General features: G+C 47.2%; 1 protein-coding gene across 1 annotated transcript in view; it reads right to left on the reverse strand.

Annotated features, from left to right (window-relative positions):
* PRKCSH (protein kinase C substrate 80K-H) overlaps window positions 1–26,803 on the reverse strand; it is a 95,392-nt gene that overhangs the window by 66,257 nt on the left and 2,332 nt on the right. Inside the window, 10 exon segments of the mRNA XM_061567533.1 lie at window positions 2,669–2,759; window positions 4,155–4,376; window positions 7,000–7,086; window positions 10,389–10,467; window positions 12,418–12,502; window positions 14,161–14,290; window positions 22,182–22,299; window positions 23,674–23,731; window positions 24,680–24,775; window positions 25,519–25,635. Of these exon segments, the coding sequence (XP_061423517.1) occupies window positions 2,669–2,759; window positions 4,155–4,376; window positions 7,000–7,086; window positions 10,389–10,467; window positions 12,418–12,502; window positions 14,161–14,290; window positions 22,182–22,299; window positions 23,674–23,731; window positions 24,680–24,775; window positions 25,519–25,635 (1,083 nt within the window).

Raw genomic sequence — 26,803 nt, forward strand, 5'->3', positions numbered from 1 at the left:
TTACACGGACGCCCAGAGACATACAAGGAGACCCCAGCCAAAAGACCGATTACTGCACGAGGTTAGCTGCTCAGATTTGCTCCCAACATGCGCTTCTATTCTGCACCACGTCTCTAATCACATCCACCATCCTCACATCGAGATCCATAGAATGACTTAGAGACACACAGGCTCACATACACTTACACGATCCATACATTGACATAGTGATCTATTGACTTACTCAGACTCATACATTCGCATGATCCATGAACGTACATAGAGAGCCAGATATTTAACATGGAAACCCACGGATGTACAGAGATGCCCCAGAAGCCGTTACTGCATGGGGTTGACTGCTCATATTTTCTCCCTCCATGTGCTTCTATTCTGCACCTCTTCTCTAGCCACGTCCACTGTCCTCGTTACACCCCATCCTCCCCCACGGTCTCCTTCTCCTCCTGCTGCCCTGCACCGGTGGAATCTCTGTAGCCCAGCAAATGGTATCACCTTGGTCTCTTCTCAACACGTGCCAAAAACCATGTCATGTCTCGCCTCCCCCCTTACCATTCGAAAAAATTAGTAACCCCCGTTGAGGCTCTAACTTATTAATTCCTCCTCCTTGCTTTCAATTTGGCGCCAAGGTGCTGAGATGTTAACTCACTTGCCGGGTATGCAGGGGGTCGTAGGTTCGATCCCAACCCTGACGCCTGCTGTATATTTGGAGTGTGCGTGTCTCTATCTCCCCGTGATCGTGTGGATTTTTCTCCGTGTCCTCCGGATTTTCCCTCCACATTTAGAATCAACATCACGCGTTTATAGAGTATTGTGGCTGCTATACATTTCCACAAGAGCCACTTCGTTGAGCTATCATTTGTGGTCAGGTCACATTTGAAAAAGAGCTACGTAGCTCAGTGAGACTTACCTGGTAAAATTAAAATAGTTTAGTTTACATTTCCATAAATCCACCTTTTTATTGTAATCTGTCCTTTCAAGCACTTGTATTGGTAGATGGCCCACTGATGTGCGACAATCCTCTTACCGTCATCTCAACAGGTGATGGACTCCTGTCAAAGTGACGGCTTTCCCAATCGACATGCAGATGGTTAGAAAAAGCAACGTTGCTTTATCCATAGTTTCACCCTGTTATGTACGTGGGGTATCTATCGGACAGTTTGCCAAATGTAATGCTACACTCAAGTAATCAAGCACTTTTTATAGTCTGTTTTATTTGCTGCCCTTCCGCCGCACCTCCAATTAGCGGCTATGTATGGTGCGAAAGAAGTTCAACGCACGTACATTCAATGTGGAGACTGAATCGCGCAAACTAATCGTTGTGTGCGAGACACTCCCCCTGCAGGTGTACCAGGTGCCTCGTGTCAGTCAGTACAGCAAGTAAGCTATCAGCCCATGTGTAGAGATTTGCACACAAAACAAATCCTAAGAGCATGGGCACCCTTCAGGTACTGTACTTCCTCCCAAGCGGGTAAACAGGAACCTCCCGAAAACATCCTCAAGACACAACTGAGGCTTTCGAGAATAAACAAAAAAAATCAGTAATTACTCATTACTCACAATACCTGCTAGCCCTTGCTTTATATTCTACCAGCTGACCTGAGCTCTCCTCCTTCGGCTCCACGAGACGTGGCAGCGCACGGAAAGGCGCCGGCACAACCCAACAGGAGGCGAACGGCTGGGCCGTGTGTCCCAGGATGTCAGACCAAACAGCCGAAATTTAATCAATAATAAAAATATGACTCGCAGAGACAATCTGACTGCGGTGCACTTCTGAGGCTACACTCTCAGCTGGTGCATCCGAAGTCCTCGCATTTGCGGGCAATCTCTGTAAAGGGCTTCCCCCTGCTGTCCAAAGCGAGCATCAGCACATCGCGCATTAGCAAACACCCACCCACTGTGTACCGAGTGGTGGGTGGCTGAAGGTCAGACGAGTGTTACTTGCGTCATCCCCATTAGAAGGGCTGCCAGCTTGTACAAAGAGCATAATATGTCAATCCACTATGGGATAAAGGTCTTCCCAAGCCACGTAAGTCACGGAGCATGCTCGATCAAACTTCACCACACTGGTCAGCGTGGGTTGCTGATGGGGGGGGGAGGCCCAGGACCGAAAAGGATATCACACACCACTGATGTTAGCCATGGACCGCAATCAAACCCAGGTAACCTGGGTTCATAACGCTATACACCAACCCCTGCACCCAAGGTTCAACCAGAAATAAAATAGCTTCACACATAGAACGCACTCTTGCAACTGAACGCACTGACACAACAACTTCAACAACCTCTACCAAATACTATTACTTGTACCAGGTGGAGCAGGCCACATGTTGTACCTGGATATCTCTTGCCTATAATCACCTGGGGCAAGCCAGCAGTATTTGTTTAACGGGTCACACACTGCTAGAAAGACTGAAGTGACAGACCTAAACCTTATTACATTTCAACCTTATTCTCACCTTAGCATTCAAACTTCCAACAATTCCCTTGCCTGCCAAAACCATTCCCGACCAAGTCAATGATCCGCCGTTCACTCAATCCAGAAGTCCAACACCACTTCCCCCGAAAGGAGGAGTGCTCCAGCGCATGGCACCACGCAAAAAAAAAGTCATCTAACAACAAAGCCCGCGGGCCAACAGAAGCCCCACTCTCCCCCCCTGCCCCCCACCCGTACCGTCAATGAGTGCCTGTGTGTCCGGATCGAACGCAGGCATCCTGTCTTCATCGTCCAGCGTGTCCTGCTTGTCTCCCTGAGGGTCTCGCTCCTGTGGGGTGTGAGAAGGCGCAGCACGGTCAGGAGGAGAGAGTCTGCGTCCACAGCACCCACCGTTTACTTGAGTTCATGAAAAGAAGGCCGAGAAGCATCGTCAGCGAAGGACCGCTGTGCCAAACGTGTGACCTCTTGCGAAAGCATTCGCATGAACTTCTCTTGATGCCATAAACGGTGTCTCGAGTGATTGGATTGATCCACGTATCATGGGGGCGACCGTGATACGTAGGTCTACGCATTCGTTCCTCTTCAACAGATACCAAATGCATAAGCCCAGATCATTTTTAACAGGGCGTAACGGTGGCGAGATGTCACCTCCCTCGCCTTGTATGCAGGAGATAGTGGGTTCGATCACAACTCTGACACCTGTATATTTGGAGTGTGCATGCTCTCCCCGTGGTCGTGTAGATTTTTCTCCAAGTCCTCCGGTTTTTCCCTCCACATTTAATAATCAACATGCGGTTAGAGTATTTGGCTGCAATAAATTCCACTTGATAAGCCACTTCGTTGAGCTATCATGTTGTGGCCCGGTCGCTTCTGAAAAAGAGCTAAGAGCTCAGTGGGCTTTACCGGGTAAATAAAAATAGTTTAAGGAGTAAACCTCCCCCACAATTCCCACACTTCTGCTCTACTTTCCCATTTCCAAACTACAGTCTCCCTGTCGACTATAGCTGTCTGTTTAAATTTCTCACTCTAGTCTATAAATCCCCCCAAGGTCTTGCCCCACCCTATCTCACTTATCTGAAATCTTACTCTGTCCCATTCCGTCCTCTACACGCCCAGTAGTCTCCACTGTCCCCCTCTATGCCTCCCTCGCCCTGTGCCCAGTCCCGCTCTCTCGTTCCTCTTCCCTTCTTGCTCCCCTCCACTGGAAACAACTCCCACTGCACCACATCAAACAATCATCTCCACGATAGCCTGCAGCTTCCCCTCCTCCTTCCTTAAAACAACCAGCATCTCTTCTACTGAGCCCATCCTGCCACTGCTACTCCCTGCCCTCACCCCCCAGCTACAACCAGGCCTACCCCCACCCCTATCACTACCCCAACCCCTATCACTACCCCTATCACTAACTTTAACCCCTATCACTAACTCCAACCATTACCCCAACCCCTATCACTACCCCGATCACTAACCCACACCCATGCCACTACCCCAATCACTACCCAAACTACTAGCCCTATCACTAACCCCAACCCACAACGCCTGGGTGTCCCGTGACCACATTCCCTCCTGCCAGAGAGCCTTTCCACACTTCACACAACAGCCTCAAGGTAGTGCACCCAGTCTGGCACAAGCGCCGACGCGGTGACGTCACCGCACCACACCCGGCGGCGGACACTGCGGACACTGCTGCTGCTGCTGTTGTTGTTGCGAGCGGTCAACTCGCCTTGAGGTCGTCCTCCACGTGGTGCGCGTCGTCCTCGTCGGTCTCGTCGCCGGCCTCATCGTCCACCTCATCGTCCACCTCGTCGTCCACGTCGTCGTCCACGTCCTCCCTGGGTTCGTCGTCCACCTCGTCGTAGCGGTGGTCCGGGAAGGGCTCGGCGCCTTCCTCGGGCGCCGCGGGCTCCGCGGGAGGCGGCGGAGGCGGCGACTCGCCTACGTCGCCCTGAGGTCAAGCGAGATCGCAGGACGGACGGCGTCAATCTTCCACACGCAGACACTGATGAATTTGCCGATAGCACCTTAATATATAGAGGACTGCAGATCTTGGAGAAGAATTTTGTGCCAACTCACTGCCTGGCTGCCGACTTCCCCGCTTGTTCTTCGCGCCCCCAAGTCATTCTCGCTCTTCCAGAGCGAACGAATACCGGCGTATCTCGCTTCGTGAGCGTTCTTTCCTCGGAGAATTCGCCATCACGAAAAATTCGAATTTTGACCAAATTTGGTCACAAAACGAGCAAATGCTTGCGTAACGAGCGGAGACCGATCTATCAAACACGTTCCGTGGTGGCAGGGGGTGCACTGCAGCATGCGGCTGTTTACCAACTGGGAGGCCTCGTGGTGGCACTAATGGGGGGGCGGGATAGGTAGGGTGGGGAAGGTGGAGGCGCTAATTAAATGCAGACGCCGAGGGCAGGTTACTGCAAGCACTGTGGTTATTCATGTGTGGGAAGTGTTACATTTGATGTTTTATTTTAAAATTCTAAGTTGTATTTCTCACGTAAAAAAAAAATGTTGTTCAAGAGTGGAACATTTTGGAGCTGGAAGGCAACTCAGCTTTTAGCGTGGGGGTCAATGGAAAAACGACGATCGTTTCACGAGTTTTTGCTGCACGAGACAGTTTTGGCAGAACGTATCTCGCTCGTTAAGCCAGACACGGCCTGCACTAAAATTTTCATCCTGCACCAACTATTATCATCCGTGTCCCAAGGCTTTAATAACTATTCTTAGGTTTTTTCGGTAAAGTCACGTAGGTAAAAAATTAAAATTAATAAAAGTAAAATAAAAATAAAATAAAAATCACGACGTTTCGGAGGCAACACAAGCTTCCGTCTTCAGGTGGAACCGTCACAGCACGATAGCTGTATCAAGTACAGCACGATAGCTGTATCAAGTACAGCTATCGTGCTGTGACGGTTCCACCTGAAGACGGAAGCTTGTGTTGCCTCCGAAACGTCGTGATTTTTATTTTTATTTATTTTACTTTTATAAATTTAAATTTTTTACCTACGTGACTTTACCGAAAAAACCTAAGACTATGAATCCTTGCAGTCACGAAAGCTTCAAATCTAGCTTTAATACCTGCCAGGGAGAAACCTCCGTCTCGTTCCTCCAACGCCGCTTCGCTCACAGCAAAGTCCTCTTATCGTCTCAAAAAGATGGATTTTTTTTGTGTAAAGATGTAACAAGAAAAACCTAAACAGCTCTAATTTTGCAGTTACCTACCAAGTTGTGCTGAACGAGCCGAGGCCACGGCCCACTCTGTACAAAACTCGTACGGGACTCAATGACCAAAACTATGAAATACTATACACATTCACCACAAGAGGGTGGGAGGGATAGGACATGTCATTCACTCCCCGTGTGCAACTCAGAATATGTATTCATGTCCAGTAGGGGCAAATCATAACGTTACAACAAATACACAAACAATTATAGGAGTGCTAAGTATAAGAGATGTAAGCAAATCGCTTTAAAAAATAGAAAACTAAAACTCAACTCTTTTTATCTTACCAGATAGAGCCCACTGAACTTTAAGCTTCTTTATCAGAAGCGACGTGGCCACAAGCGTGCGGTCACGGTTGGAATGAATTGCCCGTGATGCTGGGGGGAGATCCCGAGATGAATGGGACCGATCAGCGCGAATGCGTCTTCCTTTCTCAAGCGAGTGGTACGGGCGGGTTGACGCTCATTTCCAGCGGCAAAAATGTCAGACTCAAAAACCATCCTTGACTCCTCTCCGCCCTAAGACGGACTGCCGCTCCATGGACAACGGTCACAATCAGATGCTTATATATATATCCAGAATTTTAATTGAATGTCATGCTTCGCTTCCAAGATTGGTTATCTATTACAAGCAATGACAGCAGAACCAGGGTTTAGTCACATGCTGCAACTGCATTGATTGTAACCCAGAATCTCAACGGGGCCAGCTCGCAGCCACCCGGCCACCGAAACGATGAAGCGTTTGATTCTCAGAGCTGGAATTTATCCAAATTAAGTCCAAGAAGGTCGAGGGAAGACAGCAAATTGAGTCCATAGGCAATTTGATAAAGCTGACGCAACTGGGACTATCTAATGCAAAGTCCTTGAGTAACATCATGAACAGGGCTAAATAGAAGACCATGATCGGAGACGTCTTTGAGAAGGGATATGGTACAGAGAGGGAGAGAGAAGAGTGAAAATACGTTTTAACGCAAGAGGTTTTTTGAGTTAGATCACGTAAATATAAATGTGTCGTTAAAGCCGCCACCACCCGACACAATTGGTGACCCGTTCAGCACACCTGTTTGTTGGAGAGTTTAACGACACATTAATTTTAATGCGATCTAACCCAAAAAAGACCTTTATCATGGATTATATTAGTCGTGAAAGCCGACGTGCTAAACTAAATTGTATGTGCTGGTCACCTGGCTGAGACCATAAACCCACGAGAGTGGTTCAGAGGTCAGAGTGCAAACCCATGAGCCACCCAGACACTCCGCAACGAAAAAAATGCCTTTAAATAGTGTAGATGGGAAGAGGGACCATGGAGAACAGGAGGCAGGTCGAGCGAGTGGATCCTTCACCTCCAGTCTCAGCTTCTCCTTGATGCCAGCCCACACCGACTCCTCGAATCCTTGCAGGTCCACCGTCTCAGCTCCTCCCAGAAAAGTCTGCAAGCCAGTCAATTAATTACAATTAATAATAATAACACGATGATGTTTAAACACGTATAGATAATCTTTTTTAACAATTCAGTAACCTATTTTGAGCTCTATTTCAGCAAAATTGCATCATGAATGGGACCTGACCCTTGTATTCAAGTGCTGTTTTCACTGATTTTGCCACTAGATGGCAGATGCATCATGTGGTCAAAGATGGTGAAACCCTCGCACAACTGCACATTAGTAATGAATGATTGTATGTCTGTTGAACTTGTTTTGCACCGTCCGTAGCCAACCATGCCAATGAAGCGACGTGTTTTAAAAAAAATTGTCCTCTGAGAGTTAAAGGCACGTGCAATCTACCGAAATACGAAGCTGAGATACAGCGGCATTTGTACAAACCTGGGCGATGTTTACAAATGAGTGGAACTGCTTGCAACGAGGTGAAGTGCATGTTTGTAATCTAAAGCTGCAGCTCTGTCGAGCCATTGCTGGATGACAACCCCTCCATGCCTGTTCTTAAATAAAGGAATGACCAATGAGACGATGGCATTCATATGTGCAACGTTTTAAACTAAACTATTTATTTTACCAGGTAAGGCCCACTGCACTATATAGCTCTTTTTCAGAAGTCACCTGGCCACAAATGATAGCTCAACGAAGTGACTTATATCATGTCGAAATTCATAGGAGCCAAATAAGCTAAACGTATATTTCTAAATGTGGAGGGAAAAACTGGAGGACCCAGAGAAAAAAATCCACACAACCACGGGGAGAACATGCAAACTCCAAATATACAGGCGTCAGGGTTGGGATTGAACCCACAACCTCCTGCACACCAGGCAAGGGAATTAACATCTCGCCACCGTGGCACCCAAGATGTAGCCACGACTCAGGTCCGCCAACAGAGATGAATGTCACCCCCGAAGTGCATTGTGTTCTCAACGAGCTCACGCTTCGCAGGACAAAAAGACGATTGGCTCCATAAAAAAAAGGCCCATTTATTTTACACTGTAATGTTTTGTGCGGGGGTTCGTTGCTGGGCAAATTTTACTTTCTACACTCGAGAAGCTTGTTGAATATCTCGTTCTTATCTGGCATTCATTACGTGGCAGCGAAACAATGAGCCTGGACTCGCTCCTTCCACTAGTTTTCTCTGGCCATGGTCACTGTTGCCTCGATGCCTACATTTTTATCTATTTTTAAAGTCCTCTTTTTTAACTCCGTGAATACACCTTTTGCTTGAAATCATCACAACTGGCTGAAATCTGAATTCAATTCCAGAGGAGTGCTGGCTAACGCTACATGAAACAAATTATTTGGTGGTGCTGGGGCAGCAATGGCAGTGCACAAACAGAATTATCAACAACAAAAAACCTCAATCTTTAAAAACACTGCCTTAAAATGAAAATATATTATATTATGTGCTGTGAAGGGCCATTTCCCAAAATGACATCTCGTATATATTTTTTTTATTTTAAGGCAGTGTTATTTACGAATGTGTTAGAGTGTTTTGTGTGTATGGTATTAGTCCCTCACCCACCAATATGCCCAGTAACCTAACCCCCTCTCAATCTCGAAAAAAACATATCGGCTCTGGCCTTGCGCACGGTGCGCAGAACGCACAGCGGATGCCTTTCCATCGATCATCGAGCAACACTTGACAGCGCTCAGCAAGACTGCTACAACCCAGCACATTGGGGTGACGGTTCTGGAAGGGACCTAATCATCCAGCAGTGGATCGATCAAGGATTTCGACGACGATGATGATGACTCAGCGAAAGAAACGTCGGGTGGGGCGAGGTAGCGCAAGCCAAACACGCGCCCCGCACGCGTCTGCCATCAAAAAAGTGGCGACCCCTTCCACTGCCCCGGCGACCGTGCGCCCCGTCAAGGCCGCACAATGGGCACAAAGCTCGGTCTGGGGGTCACGGCACTTTGCGCACGTGCATAAGCCGTGCGGGCGCACGCCCAAGCGCTCCGCAAGGAACGTAAATAAGCAGGTCGGGCAACGTAGATATAAATAGTATGGTGGATAATAAAGGAACGACATTGTGTCTGAATTTGAAAAGGCACTTCAGATACCTCTGCCTGAGACGACCGACACCGCCACTAGAGATGAACCGGTGGTCTTTTTTCATTTTCTTTACGAGAACAACATACGCTCAGGGCCGGGCGCTCACGCCGGTGAGCGTGAAAAGACGACGACGGTAGCGTCACGCCCGCGCGACGCTGAAAGGCGAGCGTGCTCGCCACACAAGTCAGGCATTTTCTCTTTTTTGTTTAAGTAGAGCCAAAATACGAATCGTATTCCAGTCGAGGGGTGGTGCTGCAAACGACGTCACAGCTCGCACATATACGAGTTTAAAGATAACCAATATTTAGCTTCATTGCAACACTTTACCGTATAATCCTACTAGTTTGTATTTTTGTATCATCTCCCCATGGATGAGTGGATTGCAAAATAATAATAAAAAATCACTTAACTTAATCCCCCTCTCTTAAAAAAGCCTACTTTCTAGACAGTGAGATCTTGTGGGTTATCGAGTTTTTACCAGGGCAACTCACAACCGTGCTATCAGCATTGTCAGCAGACTAACCAGGTGTCCATACGGACCCCTCACTGTTGTTGCAACAGAACTTCACTTGGTGCCAAACGGGTCCTGGCAAAAGTCACTGCAACTGGCTTCTTTATCCACACGAGGTGTGTGGTTTCATGTCATGCTAATGGTGCTCATCAAATTGCGATGAAGCTCAAATAGTTCATAAGGTTATTTTATTGGTAATGCACATGCACAATGTATATACACAATGTACATTATGTATGTGAATTAACTGTGAATAACCCAACTAATACTAGTTATCCATTGTAATTTATATGACTCCATCAACCCCCCCCCCCCCCACCTCTGGTCCTCACACCTGATTGGCTCACAGTAACGACATCACATTCACCCCTCCTTTGTTGAAGGCCGGAACAGGAGGAGGATTTCTCCATAATTCTGGCTGTCGCCTGATGAGGCTGGTTATAATTGGTGGCGAAACGTCGTAGTCGAATTGTAAATGCTGTGGGCTTAATCTCCAACACACCGGTGTGCTGTACTAGTAACTAATTGACATGTTTTGTTTACGTAACAAACCTTACTAATTGGCTGTGTCATGTGGTGGAGGGTTTAACGACACATTTATACGCACGCGATCTGACCCAAGAAAAACCTCTATTATGGACCCTTTAGTCAACCGACTTAAGGAAGTCGGCCGCCGATAAAGATGGGATCACGATTGCGTTCGCTCTCTCAACCGAAGCATACCTGCACCTCAACCTCTGAGACCTCCCCGTCTTCATCTGCATCCAGCTCTTTGTGGGCCTGCAACTCCTGCACGGAAACGCTGGAACACACGGACCACAACCGCAACAAATGCACCCGCCATTCGCCACCGAGAGGCCGTGACGTCAACGCAGAGAGATTACAAAGAGGAAAGCAGGGATCAGAGAACTCATGCCGATTATATATGTCGTATTGACTATTCACCGCTTTCCCGTCCGATGACGAGCGTGTACGTCGTAAATTTTTCTTCACGTCATAAATTTTTCTTCCGATTCCATTCAAAACTTAAAGCGTAACTGAAAGAAAATGAAAAATAAAATAACTTGATCGGTACCGAGGCTCCCACAAGGCCATGCGAGAGAGAGTGTGGCACAGTTTGGTGCCAGCTATCATAGAGTGCAGTCGTGTCACTATGGTTCTCTGCGATGAGTACAATGTCTTTCAAAACAATGGCACTACGGCTCTCTAAATAGAATTAACGCAGAGCTGCTTGTGCCTTCCGAGATTCAGAGGTGACCGGGATCCACTCTGCTACTTACAGACGTCTCGGAACGGGTAAAAAAGGCCGAGCGAGCTTGGGCAGAATGATGGCTGATGGACAAGACCAGAGATGGATTGGCAGTCAAAGAGAGGGAACACGCCCACGGTGACGACTACCGTTGATAAGACTGGCCCACGTACAGAACCAATATTAATTAAGGCATTATAAGAGCCGTGAGAGATGGCAACACACACGAGGATATATTTTCATCCAGAATTGGATTGCTCGTGGCTTTTTATGATCTTCGTGCCGCCGATGTTCATGCAGAGCAACAACTGTACATTGAGGTGGCGGAGCCAGATAATTACGTCAGGAGCAGCCGAGTGTATCGCTGTGCAGTTGCCTCCTTCGTATTTGTGAATCGGGCACTGAGTCGTCATATGCTCCAAGGTCTGTTCTAGGTGATCAGTCACAGCACAACGGATTTTACATTTGCGCATCAAGTATCCGGATCCGCTGCATGGTGTAAGGGGATGTGTAGCAGCTAGTGCGCTGCGCTACGGAGTATTAGTGTAGTAGCTAGCGCGCTGCGCTACAAACTCAGTGACCCGAGTTCAATTCTAACTCACAACCAACACCAGTGACGATTATCTGAACCAGTTCTGGGCCTCCCCTAGGTCGACTCAGTCTCAGATGAGTACCTGGTGCGGTGTGTAAAAACATCGCCACTGGGGAAACGAAGGTGGTCAGGTGTTGTGCTGGCCATCTACCCCCTCGTGGACCAGGCAGCGACGTTGCCAGGAGATGGCCGTATATTACACGGGTGGTGAACCCATCTGTGAGGAATGGTGCCTTTCATCCCTGGGCCAATGACCGGACCAAGATGTCAGAGATGAGAGGGTGATGATGAGAGGGGAGGCAACAGAGCAAGGAGCAATCGGAAGTGAGCTGCACGGAGCAGCGTCTGTTTTCACAGAGCGGGTGGGGAGAGGGGAGGGATTCAACGTGGGGGTGACCACATAGAATCTACGTGATTTTTAGAAATGTTAAAAGCTCATAATATTATTTTTATGCAAACGAGGTCCATAATTACGTTTAACCAGATAATTTGTCTTATCGGCTCCCAGTGTTGATTATGTATCCCTACCATTTAAAATAACATCCTGGATAAAAACATCCCCATTGCAAAACCCTAACGGATAGGACTGTGCCATTGGGGAGGTGTGTGTGTCTGTGTGTGTGCGGGGGAGTGGAGGTGGGTGGGGGGTGGTGGCTGTTGAACCTCAATGGCCTTCCCACTATATTGCACAAACCGGTGAGTGGCGAGGGTCAGGTGAGTTTGAGCGGTGAGCGGTGTAACGCGAGTGGCCAATGACGATGGTGGGTTGTGAGTGTCATATCAACTCCGTCCATAGGACAGACTGCCCACGAGTAGCACACCATGCGAAATGAACTTGCGCGCTGCAGAAGAAAACTACGACAAATGCACAGCACTTGTTGAAATTTAAAACAAAACGCAATGCTACTCACAACCCATCCGAGTTTTCGTCCAGTTTGGAGAATGCTGCTCCCGCCTTCTCCTTCTCCACCTCCTTGCGTCGGGCTTCCTTCATCTCTGCAAACAAAACGCACAACACACGCACATGTGCACACACAACATTCAAATAAACTTGATCGCAGCTGCAAACCACAAGTATCGATCCGATGACAAAAAAAACAGCCGGGTAACCGCGATCGCTCAAGTTAGCATAGTAGACGAGAATCAAGTCCACGAGAAAACTCTCAATGAAAATCAGAAAATTATGACGGCATGAATAAAAATGTGTCATTTATTCTTTTAAATGTTATCCACAATCACCACCACCCTGGCCATAATCATTGCCGTCACCACTGTTGTCACTGCGACCATCATCGTAGGTGTCAGTCATCACCGCCAACACCATCATCATCATCATGGTTGTCGTCAAAGTCATCAGTGCTGGGTGTAAACGCTAAAGGTTGTGAGTCTGAACACTGCCTTCAAAGCAAACGCGGTTGGTTAAAACATATCAATCACACGACACAAAGGGGCACGCGCGATCCATGTTTACTTGCGCACGTTCGCGTTTATAAACGTACACACGTGGAAGCACCGCAGCCAAGGTACAACAAATAAAGAAACAAAGATCCCCTGCATAGCCTTAAACACTGTTGGGGCAAGTGATGTTAGCGAGCACCTACGTAGCCCAACACGGCGCACGAGAGGATGAGTGGCCAGCACCCAGTGCTGACGTCTACACACAGCACCAGGTACTCATTTCAGGCCGAGTTGACATAGGGGAGGCCCAGGACAGGTTTAGATATGCGTCACTGATGTTGGCCGTGAGCGCGAATCGAACCCGAATTCGATTTGCGCCGGGTTCGTAGCGCAGTGCGCTAACCACTGCGCCACCGTTCCCCACTCCCCCAACCGTCCACACGCATGCGCGAGCACAATGGGCGATCGTCGGGCCATCCGCGAGGTGGCCGTGTGGTCGACGGCTCGGTTGGGTGCACGGGTTAAACGAGCGTCACTGAGTGAGGGCCCCCACGGCTTGTCTCGCTTTTCTTTATCTTCACCCTGGAACCGTCCAGCCCCGGGGGCCAGCTGACGGCTCGCACAGAAATCACAGTTTATTTAGGCGTTATTGGCGGCGTAATGACCGCCGGTCGGGCAAAGAACACAAACAAATTGCGGCGGGATCGCGTTTCGATGCGGTCCTTGCGCAAATAAATCTATTTTTTCTTTTCGTCCGTTTATTTCTTGTTATTCTTTTTAAATATATATTTATATTTTTCCATCGCGGCAGCGGCCTCCTGCTGCGCTTTGGTTCACGAGCGGTGCACGTGTCGTTTGAGTGCCACAAAAGAGCGGGAAGGCAGCAGCCTCCGGAGTGATTTAGAACCTCCGCTTGGTACCGCGGCGAGAGAAAAATCAGCAACACCCTTTGCCTTTTGAGTACGCCTTTGAATTTAGATTTTTATTTTGTGTTATCAGCAATCGCAATGAACATTTATGGACAAGCCATCGGTTTGCAGAACATATAGAAACGTCCAATAATTAAAGTGAAAATCCAGCGCTGTGTCCGTTTGAGCGGCGTCCTGTCATGGCGTCGGAACGCGCCGTGCGGTTCGAACGCTCGCATGCACACTTTTCATTGGCAGAAAGGGTAAAACCTATTCTTAATGTTTCATCATTTAGATGCTGGCAAAAATTGTCCCATGGATAAGTAATAATCTGGTTCAGTTTGTTACCTTCCCACGATGCCTGATGCCTCTCCTTGGCTTCCTTTTCCGGCGACTCCACCGTCTCCTTCTGCTGCTGCAAGGCGTGCACTTTGTCCTCCCAAGCCTGCTTCGCATCCTTCAGCGACTCCAACTTCTTCTGCACTCCTCAAGCAGCGCACGCAGATGGAGGTGCGAGATGGGAGAGAGCGGTGGCACAGCGGTTAGCGCACACCGAGCTAACATCTGGGCGAGTCGAGTTCGGACGCTGCCATTTAAACCAACTCAGGCGGGAGCAGCAGCAGCAGCGGCGATGAGCGCACTGGGCTATGAACGCAGCCACCCGAGTTTGATTCACGGCCACAGCAAACATCAGTGACGCCTTTGCAGACCTCGACATTGGCAACACATTTTCATATGCAAGGATGGAAAAAAATAGCTGAAACATCATCAGCCAATTATCTTCACAATTTACCACAGTTAACATAACTGGCAAGTGACGTAAGGGGACCATTCCTAGGCCCTACCCTTTTCACGACCCAAACAGATGAGTGTTGTAAAATAATGATCAAACAACCACGGTGTCAGGAGGCATTTATCTAGATGTACGTTTAACTTATTTCGCACCGTACGTGGCCAACCGTGCTAATAGGAGTGAAGGAAAAAAGAGCTGTAATTCTTTCTGGTTATAAAACTGAAATAGTCAAGGCAACACATCCGTTACGTTATTTTTGTTCAGACCAATTGAGCCAATGGACTTTTTATCAATGGTGACCCTGCCAAACCTGCCAATACAGCAGCAAGCACGTGACATAGTAAGGGAGGCATGCCTCATCTTGAGCAAGAAAGGCCTGGGGAAAATAGTTGACACATGGGTACAAGATAACAATTGTTTGCTTACGGAGCTAGGTATAATCCATGATATGAAATGTTATCTTGATGGTGCAAATGAAATGTGAAGTGCATATGCAATGATTCATAATTGGTTTATTGAGTTAGATCATTGAAAGTATTTTTTGTATAACCCTCCACCAATCAGAGTCAATCTAATCAAGTTGTCATGTGGGCAACAATGCCAAAAAATTTGATGTTTCGGCAAACCGGCGGAAAAATGTTGAAAATGGAGATTTTGACAATTTTGCATGATGTTTCGCTGGAGCTTACAACCGGCATCATCATCATCTGTTAAAAAAAGCTCGGTTTGGTAGTGGAATGATACTAAAGATGCAATAAAAGAGGAAAGACATTGATCTCCCTTATAGCCTTAACAGACTGTTGGGGAAAGTTCTGTTAGTGAGCACTTTTAAAGGTTGGCACGGCACATGGGGTAGTGGATGGCCAGCACAACACCTGTCTTCCTCGTGGCGATGTTTAGACATTCATAACACAAGTTTTTTGGGTTAAACCCGCCACCACCCGACACAGCCAATTAGTAAGGTTTGTCACAAACAGAACATGCCAATTCGTTACTAATGCAGCACACTGGTGTGTTGGAGAGTAAATCCACAACATTTACAATTCGAGTATGACGTTTCACCAGTAATTACAACCAGCATCATCAGGCGACAGCCAGATTGTAATTTATATGTATTGATTAACCCCTCCCCCCCCCTCTGGCCTTCGCACGAGGGCTCACAAGTGATGACATCACATTCATCCCTCTATTTAAGGAACGAAACAGGAGGATTTCTCCACAAACCTGACTGTCACCTGATGATGTTGGTTGTAATTACTGGCGAAACGTCGCGCTCAGATTGTAAATCTTGTGGATTTACTCTCCAACACACCGGTTAGTGCTGTACTAGTAACGAATTGGCATGTTCTGCTTACGTGACAAACCTTACTAATTGGCTGTGTCGGGTGGTGGCGGGTTTAACGACACATTTATATTTACACGATCCAACCCAAAAAAACCTGCATTATGGATACTGGTCACGAAGTCTTACGTGTTAAACTGATGTTTAGACACTGCAGCAGGGACTCATATCGGGGCGAGTCAACCCAGGGGTGGAGCAGGGCCTGTTCAAATAATCGTCACTGATACTGGTGGCTACGAGCATAAATCGAGCTCGAGGTTGCCCGGTTCGTAGCGCAGCGCACTGACCACTGTGCCACCGCGCGGTGCACGTGTGCGCACACGCAACAAAGACCCCCCGTATAGCTGTAACAGACTGTTGGGGCAAGTGCTGTTAGCAAGCAACTATGAAGGCTGCCACGGCACACGAGGGGGTGGGTGGCCAGCACCATGCACACAGTCACTAACATGCACTTGCACACACGTGCGCACACACGTGCACACCACACACAACAACTAGCAAGGCAGGTGTGAACTCCGAATGCACCCAATGACTGCTTGGAAAGCACCTCTGACCTTGTGCAAGGACAGAGAAAAGGTGACTCGCTTGCATATCCCGCTCTGTCTTTAGTTTTTAATAAACGTTTTGTTCGTTCGCTCCCTTCAGCATAGCAGCGGCGCTTAAAACAAAGAGTGGGCAATCGGTCATCGAGCCTACAAATCAATCAGTCAGTGGCTTTGTGCGAAAACAGGTGAGAGTCAATCAGGATACAAAGTCACGGTGGCAACGAGGAGGGGAGGGGGTGGTGGGGGGTAAGAGGGTGGCGGAGTTTGGAGGGTTAGCGATGGGGTCGAAGGCGCTTCTGTCTTTGCAATTGTGCGCGCATTTTTAGTTTACTTTTTGGACATTTGTTTTACGTGTTTTGTCAAGTGACCTCCGCAACGCCGGTGGCACTGAATAGAACAAAGACGAGTGTTGGGAGGAGGTGACAACAGGGGGGGGTGGCACGGTGGGGGGCGGGGGGGTTGTGGCAGAGGGGGGTTTCAAGTCTCATCGTACAGAAGCGCCGCTCGACCAAAACTGGTGGCTCAAGCGAAACTCGATTTGAATGTTTAAAAAAATAATAACTCGCACAGGAAAACAACACACTTTAATTTAGAACTGTGTTAGTTTAGCCCGGATGGGGAAACGTGGTTTTGTTGAGTGATACAGCAGAGCGAACAAGTTAAGAATGGCCAACCAATGTAATTATTCTTTGAGGATTTTTTTTTCCCCCGCAAAGCAAAAAATTCCGCGAGCTCATCGCTACCCTTAAGTGTGTTGTGCTAGGCCGAGGCTGTAATTTAGAAGGGCTGCGTGCAATGTAACCTGTTCAGTCTTAGCGGCATTGTACTACTGTCGTGCGGTACTGTGACGAAGAGAAAAATATGCTGAACACTCTACAAATCAAGCGGTCGGCACTGCAGTGTCAACTAAGCATCGAATTACGTGGGGAGAGAAAGTGGCCTGCGTGGCTCAGGGTGGGCTCATGATGGCCGTGTCAGGCCACTGAAGGAGCACTGCGGAAAAACTGGAATGGAATCTGGGCTTCATCCCAAGATGAAATCACCCTCCCAGAGTTTGATGGATTATCACGATTCCGGGTAGCGATTTGATTCATAAGTCAATTCCGTCCATTAACAAACCCCAAACATTCGATCATCATCACCGTCAACCATGATCCATCCACTGCTTGATGAAGGCATCTCTCAGTCTCATTGTACAACAATGCATCTGCAAGGACGACTCAATTGGAATTATACGTCGCAACCATCTCACCCGACGGCAGAAACTTTAAAAGCCTTGAAACTTGCCGAGCCTTCATAGACAAACAAGCACAGTAATAAAATAAAGGTCCTGAACGTAAGCTCATGGCTCCATCTCCGTGGCAGACGTGTTCTCACTCGCGTTCCCTCCTTTGACTGCCACTCCATCGTTAGTCTCAACCACCGGCCATCATCCCTTCTAGCGACCGGTCCCATCCGAGCCCAATTATATTCCTTAACAGTCAAAATTATGTCTGTAACGTGTGTTTTCTCTGATAAGCGGTCCTCTGTCAGTGTAATGCCAAGCAAGCACCTCTCTAAGATTATTTATGCACTATTCAGATGTTGTTCCATTTCCTTAGCATAGATGTCCATGTTTTCCAATCCGCATCTTTTCTCCCCAATTGTATCCCAATCGTGCAATCGGATCTCACGTTAAGAGATGACAAATCCATTTGGAACTCTCACAGACCATACATACTCTTTGGTTCTTTCCGTAAAGTCACGCAGGTATGAAATAAAATAAATCACGACGTTTCGGGCACAACACAAGCGTCCATCATCAGGTGATGATTTATTTTATACCTACGTGACTTTACCGAAAGAACCAAAGAGTATGGATTCTTGCAGTCATGAAAGCTTCAAATCAAGATCTCACAGACCAGTGTAAGGGTTTACGTTTGAGAATTGCCTACGGAAGCAGATACCACAGAACTACCTCTGAACTCCTTTAAAGTGTGATCTACGATCCACACAAGTAGGGGCCAGCACTTTCCCACTCATCCTGTTCGTGGTGTGGCAGTCAAATAAATAATCTGAAATCTCAAAAGTTAGCAATTAAGTACGGTGATAACCGGGCTGAAATTGTGACCTCACTACACTTGCAAAACCAGTTTAATCACAAGCGCATGTCTGGATTTGGAAATAAATTATTCAGAGACAAGCAAAATACATTCCAATTGCAAATTACTGTAGTAATAAAACATAAATACAAATTAACCTAGTAATTGTATAAACATCCCATGTAATTTAGGTATAAATTACCAATTACTTTGAGGTGTTCACATCAGTTACCAATTACCAACGAGAAATATAATAAAATGGCATGCTTAAATTACGCATAATTTAGCTACTGCCCTTCTCCGCCCAGCGTCTCAGCAGCACCAGCTAACCGCTTTGACCTCTGAGCAAAATCTGACTGGCAAGCACAAATAAGTTCACCGTTATTATTTTACATACAGCCATTTTTCATCACGGCGGCTGGCCTGCTTTCGTTCCCGACCAGTTCTGCCCTGGCGCGTGCCGTATGTCACAACACGGCGCCACCACCGCCGCAGAAAGGGGCCCTCCCCTTTGTTGGCAGAAAATGAAAATAAAATGAAAACCGAGAGACACTTGTATTCAAGCTATATCACCCGGGCCCTCTTGGCAGACGCGCACCACAAAGGCCTTTGTAGCCGGTGCCTCGCCCCAGCCCACTCTGCTGGGGCCACTTCTCCTCTTTGGCTTAGATTTCTTTTTTTTTTTACAAGCTCCGCTTTTGTCTAATAATAGTAGTGATGACAATGAATTTAAATAGATGTGAAAACACGACTTTTTTTCACCACGGTTGCAGAGCACAGCTCCGAATGGCCAACTCGCCAAACAGCCAGCTCAGAGCGGTGTAACTGAAGTTGCAACCGATTAGAGATAACACGTTGCTCGAAGTGAGCGAGGTATTTTTATTATTAGAAGAAGTTCATAAAGGAGATGATCAGGGATTCCAAAATTGGACAGAGTGTGAGGAAAGGAGCAGAAAGAAGGCTTTTGACATCCAGTGTGGTTAGGTGGGCGAGTGGTTGAGTGGGTGAGGGAGTGAGAGGGTGAGTTGGTGGGTGAGTTTGAGTGGGAAAGTGAGCGAGTGTGTGACTTTGTGTGCGAGTGAGCGGGTGTGTATGTTGTGATCTGCAGTGTGGTGGTGGTGGTTGAACACAGCATGGATGAGACGAAACAGTCTGTGTAGTAGACAGAATCCTCAACATGGGTGGTGGATTCAATGAATGATGTTCACTGGAGCAGTAACCATGGTCGTAGTAAGAGAAAAGTGATGAGGAGGTGACAGGCCACCAGTGAATAAGTGATGGAAGTGAACATTAAAACGCGTGACAAATGCATTCATGAGGTGGGGGGGGGTAAAACAATGGGCAAATAAATACATATTTCTGGAAGCAGAGCATTCATGGGTTTTAGAATGCTTAACATGGGAGAAACAAAATCTCAAAATCTATGTAATGTGACCTACAGTGCCTATTCATACATTGGGAATTTGAAGTTCGGGAGAGCAGTGGTCTCAATATGTTTACCAATGGCAGCACACAAAAACCATCTCGTTAAATTTGGTTCTGTGCTTAACTCGTGCAAAATTCCCACTACAACAGGCACCGAGCCGACACCATTGAGGGCCTGGGTTCAAGTCTTGGCTCTCAGGGCCCGTGAATAAACCACATCTCAAGTGGATAGTCTCAGGCAGGTGACCAATGTCTGCACAAAATAAACCCATCATCATCAAACACATTATTTGATGATGCTGCGTTAGCAGTGGTAACACAAACTAAACACATTATTTGATGATGCTGCGTTAGCAGTGGTAACACAAACTAAACACATTCGTCAATAACACTGTGGCCTAAAAAAGGAAACATATAATGGGCACCGATTTGGATAAGGAACATTCTTTAAGGCATACAGCACATCATTATAACAAAGTTTGTTTCACATCAATGTGGTTTTATTGGCATGCAAATATTTTTGCATGGCACATTTTATTATTATCATTATTATGCTCAAGACTATTTTCCTGCCAAGTTTTTAACAGTAGGGGGACAATTCTGCTACGTGTCATTAAAATTTAGTAATTTGTAGTTACTTTTTCAGGATGGGAATGTGTGACCAAGATGGCGAGGCAACATGTTGTATGAAGAGAGGAAATAAGTATAACCCGTAAAAACAAAGTTTTTCACTATAAATCCTTTATATGCGTGGCAGCGAACTTAATATAAAGGATTTAAAAATATATTCGCCTGTGGAGGATGCGGGGATCGATCCCGCGACCTTTGGCATGGGAAGCGAGGGCGCTACCAACTGCGCTACTCCGCCACGGCCTGTGGAGGGGTTACGCTCTGGGCTCTTATACTGTGACGTTCAACCAAAGCCAAGAATGAGTTCTATTTGAATATATGTAAAATAATTTTTTTTTGCCTAAAAAGTGTAAAATTTTGGGAATTTTTTTTCACGAACATTAATTGTCTGGCACAACGAGTCTGTGTGGAAAATGTCAGCTCGATTGGATCACGGGAAGTGGATTAAAAAACGACCGAAAGATTTGCACGGTCGTAAGCAAGCACGCAAGCAAGCAAGCATGCGAACTTAATATAAAGGATTTAAAAACCACATGGAATGACCATGGAGAGGCATCAGGGCTGAGACTGAGAGGCAGGGCCTAGAGCAGTGGTTCTTGACCTGGGGTGCACGCACCGCCTTGGAGTGCGAGATGCTCTTTTTGAACACAGCGTTTCAATGTTTTTTTTATTGGAATATTTGCTGGTTTATTCCAGGATGTGTCTGTTGTGCGTCGTCGCTTTGGGATGCTCTGTGTTCATATTTAGTTTGTTGCGGTTGCACCCGACTTAAGAGCCGCATGGCACACAGGGCTATACCTAGTCAATTAAACTTTCTGGGGGTTCGAGACATTGCAAATTATTTTTTTAAGTAAATGTTTTTGAAAGTAATTATCGAAACACAAATTAAGCATGGTCATGTAAATACAACTACTTTGTTTCATCAAACCTATGTATTTATTAACATTAACATGTTTTAACAATTGAGAACCCAAGGGGTGCAAGGCTGCAGTGAAGATTAAGAACCACCGGCCTCGATAGAGGTGGCCCCAGTAGATGAACCATCGACATGAAGAACTGTGGAGACGATGGCCCAGGACAGGAGGGAATGGAAAAAGATGAGCAGGGAGTAGGCATCAGTCCCCATACGAGTGGGATACTAACGCCAGTAAGAAAATGAGGACATTGACTCCAACAACAAAAAATGTAATATTGGAAGAGAATAATAAAAATATACGTGACTTTACCGAAAGAACCAAGAATACGAAACCCTCCAGTCACGAAAGATTTAAATCAAAATTGGAAGAAAAATTAAATTTACGAGGAATAAATGCATCTCATTGTAGCAGCTCTGCCAGGGAGGGTGTGGGCCACCCTTTATCCTCAAGTTTCGCTCACACTGGATCATCTTCTTAAGAGCTACTGTGTCCCCTCCCCCTTTATTGATGGACGGACAGACAGATGGGCGGGCAAATATAATGCATTCAAACTTTCAACCAGTGCCGAAAAGCATGAAAGAGAATGTTGTTGTTCACTGTGGGGGGGGGCGCAGGCACGCACTACTTCTCACGCACCTGCTTCTCCTCCTTGCCGCGTTTCGTCTCCTCCATGAGCTGCTGCTTGATGCGGAAGCCCTCGGCCGCCACCTCCGCCTGCCTGGCCATGTTCTCTCGGTCCTTCTGGCCCAGCTCCCTGGTGGGCGAACAATTCAGGGGGGGGGGACCCCTTGCCTTACTGAGGGCCTACAAGGACTTTCAAACAACTTAGTGAGGCCACGCCGGTTAACACGCACGGCGGTCACTTCCACAGCTGCGGGAGGCAATGAGAGTGACGCAGGTGACTTACCGTGTTGAAATTAGAAACACGGTCGAATTAGAGACACAATCGAGATATCCCCCTCTAATACCTTTAGTAGTGTGATTAAGATGCTCCTAGCAGCACCTCCGATTAGCACGGTTGGCTACATACTATGCGAAAGAAGTTCAACATGCACACGTGCAAGTGTAGAGTCCCATGTGACCGCGGGCCATAGGTTCACCACCGATGTCATACATAACCCTATCACCTTGCCACCATCATTGATGTCAACGGAGAGGCCACGGGAAGTGGTGGATAAGAAGGCAAAACCCTGTAAAACAGCGCTTGACTTGGGACTCGTTGGTGCTGCGCTGGCTGCTCCTGGGGCTCGCAGTGGCTCTCCGTGTTGTTGTTGAACCCCAGTGGCTTTCATCCAGCACCGTGCCGCAGTCTCCCCCGTGTTACTCTTGCACGCTTCTCCGGCCTGATCTCTGACCCAGACTGCTTTCCACCCAAACGTAGTGTTTTCTTGAAATGCTTTTGTATTTAATTTGTTGTCTTGTACACATGTATCCCAAGTTGTGTGTCCCAGGTCTGTCTGACACCAGCCTTAAGTGCCATTTATGGCTAAGCAAGCCTTTACAAATCAAGCATTCAATTTTTGTATTCCAAAGACATCATGCAGTTGCATTGTATTTCACTGCATTTGACATCACAATGAAATCACTAGGGTGCCATGAAAACGTTCCCGACCATAATAAGTAATTTTCATCGTTGAACAAATTACTTAATGATGCCGTGTTAGCAGTGGTGCACAAGAACAATTCTAAACAAACAAAACTAAATTCGTCAATAAAAGCGGATCTTAGAAGAAAAATATATTTTAAAAAGGCGATGATTCAGTTAATGGCCCGTAGCATGTGAAGAATAGGGTTGAGCCTGAATTGTGCATAGACACGTGACCAACATGCACACCAGGTTGTCATCGGTGTCCACAGGGCTGTGCCACGTGGTGGGCAGCAAAGGGCTGTGCAGGAAACTACCAGGTAGTACTGTACTTCTAGGCTCCCAACTCTAGCCCCCCACCGAACTGCAGAGTGAAGCATGGTCATATGACCATCACGACGCGCACGGCGTGGGCAGGCGGACAGATGCGTGCGTTACCTTAGTGGTGTAAGTTCAATGTTTTGCGATAGGCAATTAGTCTTCTGAGCCATCTAACTAAACAACCCAAACCCATGTAACCTTAAGTAGACAAAGCTTCCTTACTTGCACGTGTTCTCACAGACAGCACCACTGTTGTATTCATCCGTGGTGTCACAGCAATCTGCAAGGATCCAGAAAAGACGCGAATATAAACTCGTCGTTGCAAAAAAATTATTGTTTACACGAGCTGTGTCAAACTTAAAAAAATACTTCATGTAGCATCACTATTACCCGCAATTCGTTAACCACGGACTCCCAATCAGATCACACACAATTGTGCTCAAAGGCTGCTTACGTTCCACATTATGAATTCAGAGAGTCTGGGATGGGTTCACCCTCCACACCAACCACGAAGGTCTCTCCTAGCAAAGCCCCAAGTGAACGTCCTCTTCCTATCGCTAAGCCTCAACAGGGTCGGTCAATCTTGACCCAACAGAACTTGCTCATATTTCATGAGTAAACTAAAATGACCTTTATAGGAGTGGAGCAGTCGTGCGGTGGTGCGGTGGTGCAGTGGTAAGCGCACTGCGCTATGAACCCGATGCACCGGCAACTGCCAAGCGTAAAAGTTGCTGTAGGCTGCGGAGCAACGTTGTGTGCAGCAGAGGGCAGAGTTGCACAATCAACTGTTGTACTGCACGTGTATGCTGTGTCTGCTACTCCTTCACCAACCCGGCACGGACCAAGCATGGGCAAAACATCTCCATGACCCGTATGATGCCAAGGGTCCCGTCATCCACGAGTGGATTGGTAAAAGGGCTGTAAAATTCTACTATTACATAATATGCATTTATCATAAACACAGCCAAACCCTGGACCACATCTTCTGCCCGATTCGACCATTTACGGGTAACATCACGGACATTCGCAAAATCGCCGCTGCACTGGCTTAACTCGACGCGAACACAAACCCGCTGCCAATCACCCAAAACCTGCCTCCGACTCCCACCACACAAACAGAGAAGACTCCTAAATAATGGCACACTGCCAATTGACGCGCCGATGAGACTTTCAGGGACAGAACACGTCGCAAAAGGTCTCCCTCCCGGCACTTGGCGCGGCGTCGTACCGCAAATGCCGTCGTTGACGCGCGAGGAGGGGATGTTCTGCGGACGATAGCCCGCGTTGGTGCAGTGGAAGTTTCCGTTGGGGCATGCCGACGTCCCTGTGGAGAGACAGAGAGAGAGACAGAGAGACAGAGACAGAGAAACGCAACAGCAGCACAGAGAGGGAGGCACAGAAAGGGAGACATCCTTGTTTGTAAGCCTTTATGAGCAACCACATGCACAGAGCGTACTTGAGGGATGCCCTAGAAAAACTTGAAGACCCACCTATATATATATTGATGCCTCTCCAACTAAAGTTGACAGTGCTCATGAATTAGTTCTGTCCATCCATTCCTTCCATGTGTGGGATCGCTAGCTACTTTTCCGAAGCTGTTGGGTCGCATCTTCATTGAAGCCAGAGATGCAGAACCTAAGCCCCTTGGGTCACACGCGCTCTTGTAACTGCGTTGTCAGCCCCCGGCGAGGCCTACACTTGTACACAGACAGCACATTGTATCCATAACTGCTGCACTAATCAGGTACTTGGAGGCGGGGGGGGATAATTTAGACCTGACAACAGCAGCGTTTGTGACTTCAGTGTACCCAGTTTATCTGCAGTCTCTCAAGTAATTTCTGAGCACGCAGTGAATAGGGAGTAACAACGCGATCAAAGCTTCGTGGCAATTGACTAATACGTCACCTGTCAAAAATATTTTCAAAGTTCACTCAGCTCTTGTAAGTAAAAGGTCCCCCTCCTCCCCCCCACCTTGCTGTAGGCCCCCCCTCCTTCCCCCCACCTTGCTGTAGCCCCCCCCCCTCCTCCCACCTTGCTTTAGGCAGCACAGCGAGCCGTGCAAATCACCTGGTTCATCGGAGCCATCCTTGCAGTCGCAGTAGTCATCGTTCACACGGTCAAAGGGCATGGTCTTGGAGCCATCAAGGCACGTGAAATCCTTGGTCTCATCATAAAGCGGACGCTCTGGAAACGTGGGAGGAGGGTAAGTGACAGTAGTCAGTTTAACAACGTAGCCTTTCGCGGCCAATATTATTCACAATAAAGTGAGAGAACGTGAACTCAAAAATGAATATCAGTGCCAGTATGTCACAATATTGTTCTACAATGTGGTTTGATTAAAGCGGAGCAAAACTCTGGATGCCAAAAGTGTCCGCCTACTCAGGTTTGCTTGGTCGTTCTGCTCTTCAGCATTAGTAGCCCTGAGAACATGGTGGAAATTCCACATCGCTATGGCGGGGACCAGTCGATGAATCAGGACTAATGTTGACTTCTAACAAAATGGTAGTTGTTTTGTTCACCCTGGAGGATCGGAAGCAGAGAGGACTCCCCAAACAAAATCTTAAGTCACGGCTGTCGTTTTTTTGTGGAAAGCGCTCTGCCACAATTCCAACAGGATAGCTAAAACACAATGATGTTTATGAATGACGAAAATACCGTGATGAGGTTGTTAGCGTGACAACGCAATTAAACATTTTCACTTTTCTAATTAAAACATTACAAAATGGTGAGCGGTGACACAGTGGTTCGTGCATTGCACTGCGACACAAGCGACCTCAAGTTCGACTTAAAGCTTTCGTGACTGCAGGGATTCATCTTCTTGGTTCTTTCGGTAAAGTCACGTAGAAGGGAAATAATAAAATAATAAAAATTAAACATTAAATAATTCTCACGACGTTTCGGCCACAACGCAAGCAGCCGTGATAATTATTTTATTATGTTTTATTTTTATTATTTTACTATTTCCCTTCTACGTGACTTTACCGAAAGAACCGAGAAGAAGCGACCTCAAGTTCGATTCCTGGCAACGTCTAACATCAGTGGCGAGTGCCATCTGAACCAGCCCTGGACTCACCACCCGTATGACCGAACAACCCTCACCACTGGCCCAGCATAGGAAGGTGCCTTCATCTAGCAGTGGTTTGACAAAACAGCTGTACATTGTTATTTATTTTAATGGAAGACAACTAACACTCAAGGAATGATTCAGTGTAATGGGATTCAACATTACAGAATTGCACGGGTCAATCCCACGGCGGATGATGACCTCTTCATGCCGTGTTGGTCGTGGGGGGTGGGGGTTACGTGACCATACTTCACCACGCCGGTCAGTGCGGGTTGGTGAAGCCAGGGA

Source organism: Lethenteron reissneri, chromosome 39, assembly GCF_015708825.2.
Source record: "Lethenteron reissneri isolate LAM-NWPU_2019-01 chromosome 39, ASM1570882v1, whole genome shotgun sequence".
Taxonomy (NCBI): domain Eukaryota; kingdom Metazoa; phylum Chordata; class Hyperoartia; order Petromyzontiformes; family Petromyzontidae; genus Lethenteron; species Lethenteron reissneri.